Source organism: Piliocolobus tephrosceles, chromosome 13 (genome assembly GCF_002776525.5).
Source record: "Piliocolobus tephrosceles isolate RC106 chromosome 13, ASM277652v3, whole genome shotgun sequence".
NCBI lineage: Eukaryota > Metazoa > Chordata > Mammalia > Primates > Cercopithecidae > Piliocolobus > Piliocolobus tephrosceles.
Window position 1 is genome coordinate 119,187,700 of NC_045446.1, and position 17,370 is coordinate 119,205,069.

The 17,370-nt window shown below is 53.4% G+C and overlaps 2 protein-coding genes across 3 annotated transcripts in view; one reads left to right on the top strand and one right to left on the bottom strand.

Moving 5' to 3' along the window:
* ST14 (suppression of tumorigenicity 14) overlaps positions 1-3,812 on the top strand; it is a 51,855-nt gene extending 48,043 nt beyond the window's left edge. The window contains exons 17-19 of the mRNA XM_023185877.2: positions 1,884-2,158; positions 2,901-3,037; positions 3,121-3,812. Of these exons, the coding sequence (XP_023041645.1) occupies positions 1,884-2,158; positions 2,901-3,037; positions 3,121-3,282 (574 nt within the window). The 3' untranslated portion in view covers positions 3,283-3,812. The remainder of the gene's footprint in view (positions 1-1,883; positions 2,159-2,900; positions 3,038-3,120) is intronic.
* Positions 3,813-12,905: 9,093 nt separating this feature from the next.
* ZBTB44 (zinc finger and BTB domain containing 44) overlaps positions 12,906-17,370 on the bottom strand; it is a 78,213-nt gene continuing 73,748 nt past the window's right edge. For both annotated transcript variants that reach the window (XR_002725160.3, XR_002725161.2), the window contains 3 exons: positions 15,855-17,004; positions 13,827-13,964; positions 12,906-13,080 (listed from right to left, as the gene is read on the bottom strand). The gene's annotated coding sequence lies outside the window, so the exon portion shown is untranslated. The remainder of the gene's footprint in view (positions 13,081-13,826; positions 13,965-15,854; positions 17,005-17,370) is intronic.

A 17,370-nucleotide genomic window follows, 5' to 3' on the forward strand; every position in this document is an offset into this window, starting at 1 on the left:
CTCCGTCCCTTCTTTCCTTTTCCTTTTCTTTTCTTTTTTGAGGTGGAGTCTCACTTTGTTGCCCAGGCTGGAGTTCAGTGGTACCGTCTCGGCTCACTGCAACCTCCATCTCCTGGGTTCAAACGATTCTCCTGCCTCAGCCTCCTGAGTAGCTGGGGATTACAGGCGGCCACCACCACACCCGGCTAATTTTTGTGTTTTTAGTAGAGGTGGGGTTTCACCATGCTGGCCAGGCTGGTCTTGAACTCCTGACCTCATGTAATCCACCCGCTTCGGCCTCCCAAAGTGCTTGGATTACAGGAGTGAGCCACCACGCCTGGCCAGGGGCTGCTTTTCTCTGTAAATAATAGCTTTCCTTTTCCCTTTATAAATTCTTTTGAAATTACTTTTTAGACTCAGGGTGGACCGATGGATTATCCCACCCTTTTTTATTATTCCGCCTGTGTAGTAGTGTCACCCTGTCACCATTTATTTCAGGGTTCTTATTGTCCTCATTTTAACCAGCTTTGCCAGACGGGCCACACTGGTGTTTGAGTGCTTGATTGCTTTCTGCAGAAACAAAATGTTCCAGGTTTGCTTTATGCTTTCCATTAAGACCCAGATCTGAAATCAGCCATTTTTCCAAGGAGCCCTGGTTCCTTTCAATAGAGAAGGATATTTAGACACTAAGTTCTGGGTGCTGCTAGAGATAGCACTGGTTTTAGACCAGTTTTTGAGAATTGTGAGCCAGCGGGCATGGTGGCTTATGCCTGTAATTCTAGCACTTTGGGAGGCTGAGGCGGGCTGGTCGTTTGAGGTCAGGAGTACGAGACCAGCTTGGCTAACATGGCGAAACCCTGTTTCCATTAGAAATACAGAAATTAGCCAGGCGTGGCTGTGCATGCCTATAGTCCCAGCTACTCGGGAGGCTGAGGCCAGAAAATCACTTGAACCTGGGAGGTGCAGGTTACAGTGAACTGAGATCATGCCTGTGCACTCCAGCCTGAGTGACAGAGTGAGACTCCGTCTCACAAAATAATAATAAAATAAAATAAAAATCATAAGCCTTTCCTGATACCTCTGATCCCATTCCGCATCTGTGCCTCCCTTTCCCCACACTAGGGTGGGCGCCTGCTCTGCAGTGCACACGGAACAGCTTCAGAATCGCTAAACCTATTCCATAGCCAACAAGAAACTTAGTAGATACAACACAACATATTTTCCAATTCATTTTGGTCTTAGGTTATATACCACTGCATTAAAAATTTATTTGGGCTGGGCATGGTGGCTCACACCTGTAATCCCAGCACTTTGGGAGGCCAAGGCGGGGGCGCAGATCACGAGGTGAGGAGTTTGAGACCAGCCTGACCAACATGGTGAAACCCTGTCTCTACTAAAAATACAAAAATTAGCCAGACGTGGTGGCGTGCACCTGTAATCCCAGATACTCAGGAGGCTGAGGCGGGAGAATGACTTGAATCTGGGAGGCGGAGGTTGCAGTGAGCTGAGACTGCGCCACTGCACTCCAGCCTGGGCGACCAAGCAAGACTGTCTCAACAACAACAACAACAACAAGAAAAAAAAGAAAAGAAAAATCATTTGGGTTGATTTTTCTGTTATTCCTCCTGTGAAAGATCAGGTTCATAAGATACCTAATTTTTGGTCATCAGATTAAAAATGTATTAAAGGAGGGGGGTAAAGAGTTTAAGGGGGGTTTCTTACTGCAGCGGGAGGCACTTAGTAGTTTCTAGCTTAGGGTCAAGACCAAGTAAGAGCTGGCACCGTCATCTCTCAGCAGCTGCTGTGCCTGGTCCATGCGGAGTCCTCTGGGAACGCACCAGGCTGCGGGGCCGTGTGCACAGACCCGAGTGACCGCGCGGTCTCACAGCGGCTCTCCCTTCCAGGTACTCGGACCCCACGCAGTGGACGGCCTTCCTGGGCTTGCACGACCAGAGCCAGCGCAGTGCCCCTGAGGTGCAGGAGCGCCGGCTTAAGCGCATCATCTCCCACCCCTCCTTCAACGACTTCACCTTCGACTACGACATCGCGCTGCTGGAGCTGCAGAAACCGGTGGAGTACAGCTCCGTGGTGCGGCCCATCTGCCTGCCGGATGCCTCCCATGTCTTCCCTGCCGGCAAGGCCATCTGGGTCACAGGCTGGGGACACACCCAGTATGGAGGTGAGCTTCGGGCTGACGCAGGGCTCCACAGAGGGCCTGGGGCCTTCCTCCAAGGCTGTGTTTCCTCTGCGTGTCCAGCCGTGGGGTGAGGGGCTCCCTCTGCCTGGCAGAATGAAGCTGTCCAGGGCGGAGTGGAGGCCCTTAGTAAAAGGGGCATGGGATTTGCAGCCCGGGCTCAGGACTGAAGGCTGGCTTTGCCCCTAACTACCTGAGTAACCTTGAGCGAGTTGCTTAAACTCTGACCCTGTTTCTTCATCTGCATAATGAAGATAGCAACACCTTAAGCCCAGTGGTGCTTAAGGCACGTGAGGGGGTGGGTATGAAGGGAAGCAGGCCATTAGTTGGCAAAGGCTAGATTGGAAAAATCCACTCTATAGCATATACTGAACATTTGTAGACGTTGGAGAGGAAAGAAAACAAACAGGACGTACAGCTCGAATGCCCTCACAGAACCCCGGGGGCGTTTGCGGCACCTTCCCTCTCTGCTGCTTGTTTCCTCACCCCTGCTTGCCACGGCGTCTGTTCCCTCTCAGTTCGCCTGGCAGATCTCAGCGTGCCCCTGCTTTCTCCAGGTGGCTGCTGTTGCCAGAGCCCACTGAGTAGACGCGGATTACCCGTTTGTCAGTCCCGGGCATCTGGGCTGTTCCAGAGTTTTGGGAGTCAAATGAGCCGTGGGGAGCGCCTCGAATGACGCTGCCCCCGAAGCAGCCCAGCTCCCAGCCCTGTCCTGCCCTCTCCCCAGGCACCGGCTCGCTGATCCTGCAGAAGGGTGAGATCCGTGTCATCAACCAGACCACCTGCGAGAGCCTCCTGCCGCAGCAGATCACGCCACGCATGATGTGCGTGGGCTTCCTCAGTGGCGGCGTGGACTCCTGCCAGGTGCGCCCCGGGACAGGAGGGCGGCAGGTAGGCCCCGGGAGAGGCGGGACTGCGGACTCACGGCAGGGCTTGTCTCCGCCCAGGGTGACTCCGGGGGACCCCTGTCCAGCGTGGAGGCGGATGGGCGGATCTTCCAGGCCGGTGTGGTGAGCTGGGGAGACGGCTGCGCTCAGAGGAACAAGCCAGGCGTGTACACGAGGCTCCCTCTGTTTCGGGACTGGATCAAAGAGAAAACTGGGGTATAGGGGCAGGGGCCACCCAAATGTGTACGCCTGCGGGGTCACCCACCGTCCACCCCAGTGTGCACGCCTGCAGGCTGGAGACTGGACTGCTGACTGCACCAGCGCCGCAGAACATAAGACTGTGAACTGCATCTCCAGGGCTCCAAATCTGCCTAGAAAACCTCTCCACTTCCTCAGCCTCCGAGGTGGAGCTGGGAGGTGGAAGGGGAGGACAGTGGTGGTTCTACTGACCCAACTGGGGGCAAAGGTTTGAAGATACAGCTTACCCCACCAGCCCCAAGCGGGGCCGAGGCCGTTTCTGCACAGCTGGCTGTCTAAGGAGCAGCGGAACGGAGCCTCGGGGCCTCCTCAATAAAGGTGGGGGCTGCCGGATCTGGGCTGTGGGGCCCTTGGGCGGTGCTCTTCAGGAAGCCCAGGCTCAGAGGACCCTGGAAAACAGACGGGTCTGAGGTTGGGATTGTTTTACCAGCTCCCAGGGTGGACTTCAGTGTGTGTATTTGTGTAAATGAGTAAAACATTTTATTTCTTTTTAAGTTTCTTTTCCTACTGGAGTTGCGCCCTCCTTTCTTCTTCTTCCTACTCGATTTGCAAGAAATTGGACGTACATTCCCCTCAGCACAGACCCCGGAGTCAGGCTGGGCGGGGACCACAGTACAGGTGCTTTCTCCAGGCCAGCAAGGGGCTCGTTTTGCTCTGGCCTGTAGCTTCCAAGACCAGGGGCCTGGTGCCCTGGTAGGAGGGACACGCGAGTTGGTGAGGTGGGGAGACGAATGTGTGCGGATGGTGGCGGGGGGTGCACTGGCGCCCAGGCCCTGCTCCAACCCAGGAGAGGGAGGAGCTTTGTCACAGGAAGATGGGCGGACATGTGGCTTGGTGTTTGGCGGAGAGGTGGTCGTGTGAGCGCACCCACAGGGACAGATGTGAGGCATGAACACCTGGCTGGCTGGCCAGTGAAGGCTAAGCAGATGGGTCCCAAGGCCTTGGAGGAAGGGTACTGCCTGGCTCAAGGGCACCCACACCTCCCATGCCATCCCCCCCTTTTTTTTTTTTGAGTCAGGGTCTTGCTTTGTCACTCAGGCTGGAATACAGCGACATGATCACAGAGCAGCCTCAGGCTCTTGGGCTCAAGCTCTCCTCCTGCCTCAACCTCCTGAGTAACTAAGACTAGAGGTGCCCACCACCACACCCGGCTAAGTTTTGTATTCTTTTTGTAGAGACAGGGTCTCACCATGTTTCCCAGGCTGGTCTCGAACTCCTGGGCTTGTCATCTTCCCGCCTTGGGTGTGTGCTGAGCCACCACCCCCAGCCTCCCTCGAGTTTTACTTATTAATGGAAAATGTTCCCTGTCTCCTTGCTTGGTGGCCTGAAGGGACAATGTCTAAGCTCTGGGGCAGGGTTAGGGAGCTTTTGGGGGAACATTTGACGGCTTCTTGTATGAGATGTACTGCAGGAGCTTTGGGCAGGGAGGAGGACCCGTGGAGAAATGACATGGCAGTGTCGGGAGGGCAGAGGGTAGCCTTGGCTCACCACTGTGTCCCCAGCTCAGGCCTGTCCTAGAACATTGCTGGTATGTGTTTGTTCAATGATTTTTTTTTTTTTTTTTTTTTTTGCCTGCCGTGAGTTATGGAAACAAAAGGGAGGAAATATAGTCTGATTAGAGCAATGCTGCAAGGCTTCTCAGGGCAGGTGGGGTTTGCAGTGCTTCTTTCTCTTCTTTCTTTCTTTTCTTTTTTTTGGAGACGGAGTTTCGCTCTTGTTGCCCAGGCTGGAGTGCAATGGCCCAATCTCCGCTCACCGCAACCTCCGCCTTCTGGGTTCAAACTGTCCTCCTGTCTCAGCCTCCCGAGTAGCTGGGGTTACAGGCATGCACCACCATGCCCGGCTAATTTTGTATTTTTAGTAGAGATGGGGGTTTCTCCATTTTGGTCAGGTTGGTCTTGAACTCCTGACCTCAGGTGATCCACCCGTGTTGCCCTCCCAAAGTGCTGGGATTACAGGCGCAAGCCACTGCGCCCGGCCTGCAGTGCCTCTTTCATTTTAGCCTGAATGTTTTACCCTTTTGAGGGAGGGAGTGTTGCCTGGAACCTGTTCGAGAATCTCTGTCGCATTTTCCTCCCCAGGGAGGGAAAGAACATCTGTTCTTACCAAGGCATGGGAAGTAGAGTGAAGGCGACACTGAAGGACGCCTGTGTGTGTTGTAAATGTCATTCCTTTTCTGCCCTGACGTGGTCATTCCCTCCTGATCAGGTCAGACAGAAGTGCCCAGCGCAGGCGCTGAAGGAATGGTCTATGTTAAATGTAGAGGTTTCACAGGGCCTGTGGGTGGTCTGGTTCCTAAGTGTGCATGAGCCTCGGCGGCTGGGGCTTGGCCCAGGTGTAGACATGGTCACCCATGTCGTGGGATTCAGGGAGGCCAGCCCAGCCCGTGCCATGGCACCGCCCTCGGCTCCACTGTGGCTTGACAGTCTTCCGGACTGCTCTCTCCCCCAGGTCAGATTCCCACCCGGGGAGCAGGGTGAAAACACAGATGGCTAGCCTTCAGGGTCACCCCACCCTTTCCAGGACTCTGTGCGGGAGGTCTGAGTGGGACAAGGTGTGTCGTTTCCTGGGACTCAGGTGCAGAGTCTCATGCTTCATCCAGACCTCCTGAACAGAAACTGGGGGGCCCGCTGGATGGGGCCAGTGGCCTGTGTGCTAAGAAGCGTTCCCGTGAGGTCGGAGAGACCGTTTTAGCAGCGGGTCATGCCATTCCAAGTGCCACGGAGCAGCAGCATCACCAAGCGCTCCAGCAGATGCCCAGAGCCGCGGTTTGCAGGACGCCCTTGGTCCTCGGGGGATGCTGGAAGCCTGCCTGAATGTAGAGAAGCATTTGCTCCCTGGAAAATCAGTTAAGTGTCAATGCCTTTAAAAAGATTATGGGACCAAATCCTGTGTTACTTCTGGCTGGAGATCAGAAGATCAGGCTGACACTCCCTAACTCTCCAGAGGCTAGACATCACTCAGGCCCTGTGCTGACGGCTCTCACGAAGACAGAAGTCTCTGGTCCGAGCCTGAGCTGACAGGGCGGGAATGCCAGCAGGCTGCAGTCACTGCTCCTTGCTGAGGATGGCAGTCCAGCCCTGCAGAGGCTGGGAGAGGCCAGAGGCCTGCGTAGGTCTGTGCTGACCAGCCTTTCCTTCACCCAGGCGAAGGCCACGGCTGAGGTCTGAAGGGTTAGAGGAGGAGGTGGGAGGGCCAGGCCAAGGGCTCCCCGTGCACAGGTCCCCTGCACAGCAGGCTGGCCTCACAGGGGAAGAGCGCAGGGCTGCTGCTGTGCCTCCACAAGCTCAATGCAGCCCCGCAGAGGCTTTCCCCTACTGACCAGCTGTTTTCGTTGCTGAGATCTCAAGATGATCCAACTCTCTGATCCCCCTAAACTACCTTGTATCGCCATTGTTTTAGCTACGAATCATAACCATGTAAATTTAATGAAAGTTTAACCCGAGTCCTCCTTATTGCAGCCATGGCGAGTCCCACTCAGACCTAGAGTCTGCAGGAGTCACAGTGAAATTTGGATTAGGAAGGACTTTATGGAAAAGGTAAGGTTTAAAATCCTGGGCCCAGGTTGGAGGTCTCCAGAGACCTAGAGCTACGGACCCCAGGGGCTGAGAGGCTGTTGTTCAGGCCGGCGGCCGCACGGTGGCGATGTTGCGCTGTTCCAGGGCGTGGGCGCTCACGGGTTGGGCGGGGTGGCTGGGGCCGTCTGTTGTGTTCTTACGGCTGCCCTCTGCCGCTTCCCAGTCACCTTTGAGGTGGTGAAATTGGTGCCTGGCTCAGGGTGAGCATCGAAGGGGTCCCCAGCCTGAAGCCTTTCCTGGCCAGCCCTTCAGACCCTTTAGCGTCCCCACCTCCAGTCTAGAGCTAGGACCTGCTGGCTCCCTGGCACTGGGGACTGCCAAATTCTCAGGGCAGGCTCTAAAGATGGCTTTGGAGACTGAGGAGGACAGAGTGGTGACCTGTGGGCCGAGATGGGTGCCATCTCTAAGTGGAACTTCATCCCATGAGACACAACCGGCCCGAGACAACTGTGCAGGACCATTGAAAAACCACACGTGGGCATGTCTGTCCATACACATGTACCCAGGTATTCTGGGGGCAGAGGCGTGTGTGCGTGCGTGTGTGTGTTGGGGATTGTGCAGTCCTGGAATAGACAGAATGTGCCACAAGAACATGACCTGGCTGCAACACCGGACGCCCTCTCCCTCCCCACGAGCACCTGAGGGGCCTACAGACCCAAAGTCAGGTGCCTGTGACCAAACATTGCTTTTCACTTTCCATCAGTTTTCCAGGTTTGAGGCGTGTGTATGTGTGTGCATGTATGTGTGTATGTGGGTGTGGGCATGTGTGCACGTGTGTGCGCATGCATATATGTGCGTGCTTGTATGTGTGGTGTGCGTGTGCATGCATATATGTGCTTGTGTGTGTGGTGTGCGTGTGCATACATATATGTGCGTGCTTGTATGTGTGGTGTGCGTGTGCATACATATATGTGCGTGCTTGTGTGTGTGGTGTGCGTGTGCATGCATATATGTGCGTGCTTGTGTGTGTGGTGTGCGTGTGCATGCATATATGCGTGCTTGTGTGTATGTGTGGTGTGTGGCGTGCGTGTGCATGTATTGCCCACCTGCAACTGCACGTTGGGGGTGTGTGTGTGCATAGTGTATGTGCATGTGTGTATTTGTGTGTGTTGCCCACCTGCAACCACAGGTGAGGAAAACTGGATCTTCAGCCAGTGATTCTCAAATACTTGAATTCCTTGGAGCTGAAAGGAGAAATGCAGCCCAGCACACCCGGTGTTTGTGAAGATCGCCTCCCGAGTGCTCTACGGGCTTTCTGAGTCGTATTTCATTTGAACCTCACAGCAGCCCCGTGGTCTTTCCCACTTTATAGATAGAATACCAAGGCACCAAAAATCTGAATAACCTGCCCAAAGGCCCCACACTCAGGAAATATGGTACTGGATGTCAGTGATCTGTCTCCAGAGCCAGCACTGTGCTCTATCATGTCCATATATATCATACATACATACATCTATCCATCATATGCATGTCAGCACTGTGCCCCATCACACACATCCACACCGTGTACTATGTATCAGTCACATATTGTCACCAGCATTTCCTAAAGGAAGGAGATTTTAACATGCTAACCTAAGGTAGCTCATCCTCTTGGTATAAAAGACAGTCTTGTATTGCCAAGCGCGGTGGCTCATGCCTGTAATCCCAGCACTCTGGGAGGCTGAGGCGGGTTTGGACTGTCTGAGTCCAGAAGTCAAGACCAGGCCTGGGCAACGTAGACATTTCTACCTGTCTGGTAAAAATGCAAAAAATGAGCCAGGCGTGGTGGCGGGCGCCTGTAATCCCAGTCACTTGGGAGACTGAGGTGGGAGAATCACCAGAGCCCAGGAGGCTGAGGCTGCAGGGAGCTGAGATTGTGCCACTGCTGCACTCCAGCCTGGGCAAACAGTGAGACCTTGTCTCAAAAAAGAAAAAAAAGTATTTTAAATGCTTTAATTTTTGTGCAAACACTCAAAACTGTCTCAGCAGCAAATATGTGTGGATCAGCATTTGGGAATGGTCCTCCAATGAGTCCTCTTTCTTTTAGGAACTCTGACAAACCTTCCAGAGACCTCCAGGCTGTGAGATGCTCCTGCCAGAAGACCCACTGCCCAGGCTAGGGCTTTGCTCTAGGCTGGTCATGCACCTGTCTTCCATCTGCATTGACATCCTCGATGGCACTGCTTCTTGGTTCCTGGAGTCCCCTCAGCCAGACGGAAGACGATTGTCATTAGCCACGATGCCACCTCAATTTGCTCGGTGAGGATGGTTGATGGGGATGGGAAAGGGAGCGGAGTGTTGGTTGAAGGAGGTGAGGACAACAGCTATCTCAGGCCAGGCCACCGGGCTCAGGGTGACAATCAGGAAGGGAGCTTGGAAAGGCCCCAAACGCCACTAAGAATGATGAGACCAAACCCCAAAGAAGGAATGGGAGTATTTCTCCCCTGGTTTCATATCTTGGGACTGCCTACAAGACGGTTCAAGCTGCTGACCCATGAGATGACCAGCACAGCGTCGACAATGGGGGAAGATGTCAGGGTGGGCATCCCTTTAGGGGTGTAGGGGGCACAGGTGCAACCTACAGCCAGGAGGTGCCAGCACAGGGGCTAGCTGGCTCTACTCCAGGACTTGGCTGGCCACCAAGGAGAAGCCTTCCCATGCAGGCCGTTCCCTGCCCCGCAAGCTGATGCGTGTATGACACTAATTGCTTCTGTGACCTGATATGCCTAGAGCCAGGACACTGTATTTTGATAGAGATCCTCTTAGGATTTCAATGGGTTTGACTATCCTCTTTCTATTTCTCTCCTTTCCTCCTCCAGAGGAATGTCTCCTCCCAAGTTCCACTGTCCTGCGCCTACAACTCGGAGACCATGTGTTCATTCTACCCTTTCCACTCACTCCCATTGTTTCCTAAAAAGCCACTGTCCAGAGCTGGTTGCGGGCATGGGTGGGACTCGGCTCCACTGTCTGTTTATTCCATAGTCTCAGCACCTTCCAGCGGGAGGGATGTGTGTGTTTTCCTGGGATGGGAGCTTAGCTCTCCTTTGCCCTTGGCTTGGCTGCAGGGTCCCTCCCCCACGTGCTGCTTTTACCTTGGAGGTTATCACTGTTTCCCCTGCCCACACCCCTGGATCAAGAATAACCCGGCCTCTGCGCCAGACCCTCTGGAACTTCATATGGTCTCGTTTAACTCAATAGGGAAAGAGCTCAACAGGGAAATTCTTCCATCCTCAGCCTGTGTGCTTTTTCCACAGAGCTCTGAGGACACCGTGTGAGGGAGGGGTGGAGGAACCAGGCCCACCCAGGAAGGGTGGAGATCTTGGTCTCCACACAGAAGGGCATTCGGAGACCAGCTCCCAGAATACACCGAGTATCGGACACCTCTTTGCAGCTCATAATCCAACTCCCGTCCAAATCCCAATGAAGACAAATAGGACACAAGAAACGTATAGGTATAAACTAGGAAAAAAATGAAATCTGTTTGAAACATGTGACTCTGGTGCAAAAGAATGGGTAAAAGCTTATTTGAATGAGCCGAGGGAAAGGATGAGAGAAGAAGCCACTCATTAATTCAACAATCAGCCATCTGTGACTGGGGAAAGGGCACCCGGTGTAGGCTGGGGGGCATCAGGCCCCAGGTGAGGCAGACACTTGGGAAACAAGGTCCTGGGCACGTCTGGGTGGGGAGACAGGTCACATTCCTGGCAGGGTCAGGTCACGGGGTCTGGCTGAGCAGCCTGAGCTGAGTACAGGAAAGGTGCCTCTGCCTGGGGCCTTCTGGGGTGTGTGTGAGGACCTCTGTGACCCTTCAAGGCTCAGTGGAGTTCCTGCTTCCCGGGAAAGCAGCTGCCTAAGGGATATCCTTTCAGAACTGGAACCTCACGGTTGGAAAGAACCTGAAATTCAAGGTGACCTACGCCAAATGCCCACGAGGCATTTTAATCCTGTCCAGCCTGGGACCTCACTGTGCCTCCACCCTGTCTTTGTACCACTGACCTTGCCAAGTGGGATGCTAAGCCACCTCCTCCTGTCCCCTGCGCCGGGTCCTGGAAGAGTGACTGCTCCAATCTGTATGCCAAAGAAGTGTCAGGGCCTCTGGTGGCGTGGATGCATCCTCTCACTTCACCATCATCACAGTCCTCAGGAGTGGGTTCCGTCATTCCCAGTTACAGGAGAGGACGCTGTGGCTGTGCGGATGGAGAGCCTCCTGCTCAGGGTTCCTCAGCAGGGGAAGAGAAGGGTGCACCGGGGCTGCTGCACAGCCAATACATGCTCCACCTGGGGCTTTAGGCGCTGGAGCCAGGACCTCTCTCGCCGGGTCATAAGCTCACTGGCTTAGGCACAGGTGGAAATTTCACTAGCAGGACTCCAAACTGGCTCCATCAGCATTTCAAAATCTTCCCCACGCCCTTTCTTTCCTTGGCCACCCCCAGCAGCCCTGGGCATTTCCCTCTCTTAAGGGGTCAAACCACCTGCTTCCTCTTACTCCTCCGCCTGGGGCAGTGTGGCCTGGAGGGAGAACATGTTTCCTTCAGGTCTTGGCTGTGGGCACTAGAACGACATGTTCTGTCCTCTGATTCAAGAGGATCAGCCTGTGACCCTCGTCTTCCTCCCTGAGCAGTGCAACTCTGCTGAAGGCTGTTGGCCTTGAGGGAAGCTTAAGCAAAGGGAACAGACGCCAGGGGTGATGGAGGGCCTCGGACAGGAGCCTCAAGGGGGAAGGGCTGGAGAGAGAGAGCAGGGCCGGCCCCTGCGCCCAGATTTTCCAGTCCCAAAGAAGACCCACAGACTGAACCTGTGTGGGGGACAGAAATATTTCTACATCATCAGTAACAAGGATTTTCACTGGGACCTCAGGACATGTAGCAAGACCCAGACTGAAAATATAATTCCATTTTGCTCTAATTCAAAGACTTCTGAAAAAACGAATGAGTGGTTAACAGCGTGAACTATTTTGTTGGGTATTTTAAACAAAAGGCATTTAATGTTTTTTTCTTTTTTGAGATAGTCTCGCTCTGTTGCCCAGGCTGGAGTGCAGTGAAGTGATCTTGGCTTCGCTGCAAGCCCCGCCTCCCCAGTTCAAGTGATTCTCTCACCTCAGCCTCTCGAGTAGCTGGGATTACAGGCCCCTGTCACCACGCCTGGCTAATTTTTGTATTTTTAGTAGAGATGGGTTTTCGCCATGTTGGCCAGGCTGGTCTCAAACTCCTGACCTCAGGTGATCCACCCGCCTTGGCCTCCCAAAGTGCTGGGATTACAGGGGTGAGCCACTGAGCCCAGCCTGATTTGGTTTTTAAAAGAATATTGTGTAAGTTTGGGTTGAGTAAAGAAAGATGATTTGGGCCTGGTTGAGTGTCTGCTCTGGGGCTCACTGCGGTGAGGGCAGCAGGGCACGCACACTGTGTTCCAGCGCGGCCAGCAGGGCGGGTGGATGTGTGGTTCAGAAGGCAGCTCTGGGCAGCGCACCTCTCTCTACACGCCCCTGCCCACACGGTTTATGGTGCGTCTTGGGGAAGCATAGACGTCGAACACCTGTGCTCCTATGACTAGAAACATCAGGCCTGGCGGCCTCAGATCTGGACACCGCTGTGAAGGTGGTGTTCCAGGGGCTGGCCGAGTTGCCTTCCTGTGCCCTGACCCTCACCCCGGGTGTTCTGGGCATACAGCGGGGAACTCACCGGGCCTTGGGGCGGCTGGCAGACAAAGTCCCGCAAGTGTTTCCTGAGCACTTGACCAAAACAGTCCATCTCTGCACACATGGAGCAGGCCTCACTTCTGTGACCCTGGAGAGTGTAAGGGCTGGATCCCATAGGAGTCCCTGGCACGTTCCCAGGCTGGAGCAGGTTGATGGGAGGCCAAGGGAATTTGGGAACATGGTGACTACTATGGGGAACCAAGTCCTGTCTTTGCTCTCTTCTCATGGGTATAGAGATGCTCCTCAGATCACCTCTGCCAGAGCTGGGATTTCTTCTTAATGTACGTGGAAGCCTTCACATCTCTAACGCTCTTCTTCTCCACAGTTAAATGCTAACCAGCTATGTTCATATGAAGGCCTAGGGAAGCGGATGAAGACTTGGGGTGGGGGTTGCTAAAGTCCTGCAGAGCTGGCACGCACCACTTCCGGTACAGGGGCACCAAGGACCACCCCAAGCCGTGAAGGGCTGGACTTCTCTGTGCACTGCTCATAATTGGTGCTCCTTCATTCCTGAAAATGCCCGAGGGAGGAAGTATATTGAGGCTCATATCGCACTTGGGGTGTTTAACTGTAACCTGATTACCAGACCTGCGTTCCTGTGGACCCGTTTTCAGTAGCTTCCCACTTTTTTTTTTTTGAGACGGAGCCTCACTCTGTCGCCCAGGCTGGAGTGCAGTGGTGCGATCACAGCTCACTGCAAGCTCTGCCTCCCAGGTTCACACCATTCTCCTGCCTCAGCCTCCCGAGTAGCTGGGACTACAGGCACCTGCCACCACGCCCAGCTAATTTTTTGTGTTTTTAGTGGAGACGGGGTTTCACCATGTTAGCCAGGATGGTCTCGATCTCCTGACCTCGTTATCCACCCGCCTTGGCCTCCCAAAGTGCTGGGATTACAGGTGTGAGCCACCGTGCCTGGCCAGTAGCTTCATACTTCTGTCTCCCCATGTGCTCATCTAAAGGGTACTCACTGGTGTCTGTTTGCCAGGCCTTGTTCTAGGAACCAGGAGTACAGCTGGGATCCTCCAAATAACGCCTGGAGGGCAGCGAGGCACAGGGAGGGGAAGCGACACGCATGCCAGGCTCCTGCTTTGCATCCCCACGCACCGAGAGCCCTCCTGCCTGCACGTCTACCACAGGGGGAAGGAGGGAACCTTCCAGAGGCAGAGGGTACGGCTGAATGGTTTGTAAACATTTCATCAGCACTCAGCCACTGAAGGAAGAGTTTTTGGCTCTGGAAAGGTAAGCACGTTTCTTACCACACGTTCCTGTCACTCTGGATCCACATGACCTGGTACCTGCCATGGCCACCCAGATGCTTTTCCTCCTTCTGAAGATGAGCGAGCCTCCTCTGTTATGGACACTGGCTATTCTTGGAACGGTACTGTGGACAACTTCTGGAAAGCAAGCATCGAACCTTAGTGTCTCACTGAGCACAGGTCACAGAGTTGCTCACTTCCCGCACCTACAGGTGGCCTCTTGGGATGCCATGTGGGGAGAACCAGGGACAAGGCCCACACCCCAAGGTTCTGGGGCTTGGGCACTGCATGCTGTGTGGGTGGCAGCTGGTTCTCCTGGAGACTGGGGGCTGCTGGGCAGAGTCGAGTTGCTTGGTGGTTTCCCTGCTCCTGGCTCTGCTCATCCCTCTGCCCCACTCCCTGCCTATGCTTTCCGCTGGAAGAGGAACTGGAAAGTCCACTGATGCACAGGACACCTGGCGCAAACCAATGACTGTGCCTGGAAGGGTCCAGGCGGAGAGACAATCAGCAAATTGGGGAAATTCCTTCCACACTTGATGCCTGTCAACAGCGGCCAGTTAGGGGTTGGCTGCTACAGCAGGCTCCAGGTGGAGCACAGTGACTTCTCTGTGTGGAAGGGCTCTTGTTCCTATGTGCCTCACAGGTGGAGGCACAGGGTCCTATCGTCCAACCCCATCAGGGTCTGGGAGAAGTTCTGGGAGTGGGCACTTGGGCGGGCATGACTGGTGGTTACAGAGCATTCCGATGACATGGGGAGGTAAGTTATATACATGTCTATGCGTCTGTGTAGATATATGTGCATGTACTTATAAAGCGCAACGTAAAGTTAGAACTAACTCTTCCTCCAGAGCTCATCTGTGCCAGTCTTTCTCTTGAGACCACAAGGAAATCCCTGCTGTGTCTGACAGCCTGTATCTATGTAGTGGCCTGGAATGCTCACAGGTAAGCGGCCGGAGTGGGGGGTGGGTCATGCTGGCACATATTGGGTACCAGTGGATCAATCAGTGCCCTGAACTGCACAACGCCCCTGTTTAGATCTCATCTCCTTCCCAGGCCTTCTCCAGGGCAGTTAAACATTCTTATGAAAGCCATTTCATATCTATTGAAAGAACACAGTGCATACCTGTGAGGCACATCTGCGCGCATAGGCATTCTGCATCCTACACGCAGGGGTAGCTGTGTATGCAGCCAGACCCTCTGTGGGAAAGATGTGTCTGGGGACCTGACAGGCAGAGGTCTTTTAAATGGCATTTTAAATTCCCACAGATGCCAACAATTTGGATATGGAGAATGAGCTCTTTTAAAAGTTAAAATTTACAAGTGCTCCAAGCACCTGCTTCTAGCTCAGAGCCACAGGGGCCTTGGCTTGTGTTGAGGAAACAGGCTTCCTTTGACTTTGTCCAGGAAAAGCCATCCTTTTTCGAGCCAGAGTTTCGCTCTTGTTGCCCAGGCTGGAGTGCAGTGGCGTGATCTCAGATCACTGGAACCTCCGTCTCCCAGGTTCACGCGATTCTCCTGCCTCAGCTTCCCCAGTAGCTGGGATTACAGGTACCCGCCACCACGCCTATGTTTTGTACTTTTAGTAGAGTTGGGGTTTTACCATGTTGGCCAGGCTGGTCTCAAACTCCTGACCTCAGGTGATCTATGCACCTCAGCCTCCCAAAGTGCTGGGATTAGCGGGGCAGGTGTGGGGGGGGGGGGGGGGGGGGAATCTCTCCTTTAGCCTAATTCTGAAGCCCAACTCTTGAACTTGGCCTAATTCTTGCTCCATTTTCTTGGGCAGTTCCCTCTCAAAAAACCAACAACAAAAATGGGAGTTTGCCTAAGCATTTAAGGAGGCCACATACTTGGTGTTGCTACAGCTTAGAATACAGCAGCTATTCTCTACTGTGCAGAGGTGACACCTGGACTGAAGATCAGGCCCACCCCTCTCCCCTCAACTACTGTGTCTCTTTCGGCCCCAATGTCACGAACACAACTTGCCTTCCTCTCCAGCCCCACTCCCATCCCCTTCCTCTGGGTTCTTACCCGTAGTTCTGTTGTAACTCAGGGGTCTCAGTTCATTCCATATGCATCCCTTTAATCTGCTTTTCATCTTTCTAGAGAGGGCTCTGATGTTTCTGTGCTCGAAAATGTGAGATGATTCTTGATTTCCTACTCAATATAGCTGTAGCTCTTAAGACCTTCTCTGACCTGCTGCTAGCTAGGCTAGTTTATTTATAAGGTTTTCTTCCACTCTTCCCCTTCAGGGATCCTGCAAGGCTCAGCAAGCTACACTCATTCTGTTCCCTCAACCTCTGGGGCTGCATATTCCTTCCTGGAGTCATCTCCTTCTCTGTCACTTGTCTGTACAAATCCCACATCTCTTCCCAAGGAAGACCCAGCTCAAGTGGTGCCTCTGCCATGCTACCTTCCCTCACCCCTGCAGCCAGGTCTCCCTCTTCTTCAAATGTCCAAAGTATACGTTTTGGTGTTTCTCTCACGGCAAACAGTTATTTCCATCAGTTGTATTTCTGTAATTCTTTACTTCTGCTTACTTCCATAAGCTCCATAAGGGCAGAGACGTCATTCATTCAAACCATCTTGGGCCCGGGGACCCCCTGGTACAAGAAACAGAGTCACTCTCCTAGTGGAACTCCACGTAATGGGGGTTAGTCCAGCTGTTGTCAGTCAGTAACCATAGTAACAGAAAGTCCAGTTGTCAGTAACCATAGCAACAGAAGCGCAGGACGTTATGAGAACGTAATACAAAGTCTCAACCTGGCAGCAAAGGCTCTGGGAAAGCTTCCTTAAGAAGTGATACTTAACATGAACTTAATGGATGAGGAAACCAGGTGAAGGGGAGAAAAACGGCAGATGCCAGTGTCCTAAAGAACAGTTTGGGGAAATTCTAGCCAGGCTGATAGCAGTTGTTCTGAAGGATTAAAGTTAGTATTAATTCATGACTCCTACAGCCTTCTATTTCAGACCCTCATTTACAAACGAGTCAGACCCTGAGACATTTGCTGAAGTGAGTTGAGTATCATCATCTGGCGGTCTGATGGAAACGGTTCTAGGTCTTCCGTCCTCAAGTTCCCGGGTGAACACCTCTAAGCCCCGTGGTCCACGGAGGGGATGGCCACTTCTCGGCAACGTCTAATCATTCATTGGACAGTTTTTGAGTTCTCTGTACCAGGTACTGCAGAGGACACACACATAGAAGGCATATTCCCTGACATCAAGAATGTCATCAGGTGAGGGAGACACACAACTGTGATGCCCGTCTTGTAATAACAGACAAGGCTTCTTCTGAGTGGTCACAATACACGAGGCATGGTTTTAAGCATTTTACATAGAACTCACTCGATTCTCACAACTACTCTGAGGTAGATTGTGCAAGGCTGTGTGGCTGAGAAGTGGTTTGGTAAAGCCAAACAAAATCTGCTATGGGAATCTACAGGAGCGAGTCAACCTCACACCAGAGGTAGGTAGAAGGGAGTGTGAGGACTGAGGGGCGGGTTCTGGGGAAGGGGGGGCCGGAGGCTTTAGGCAGGGCAGTGGCCTG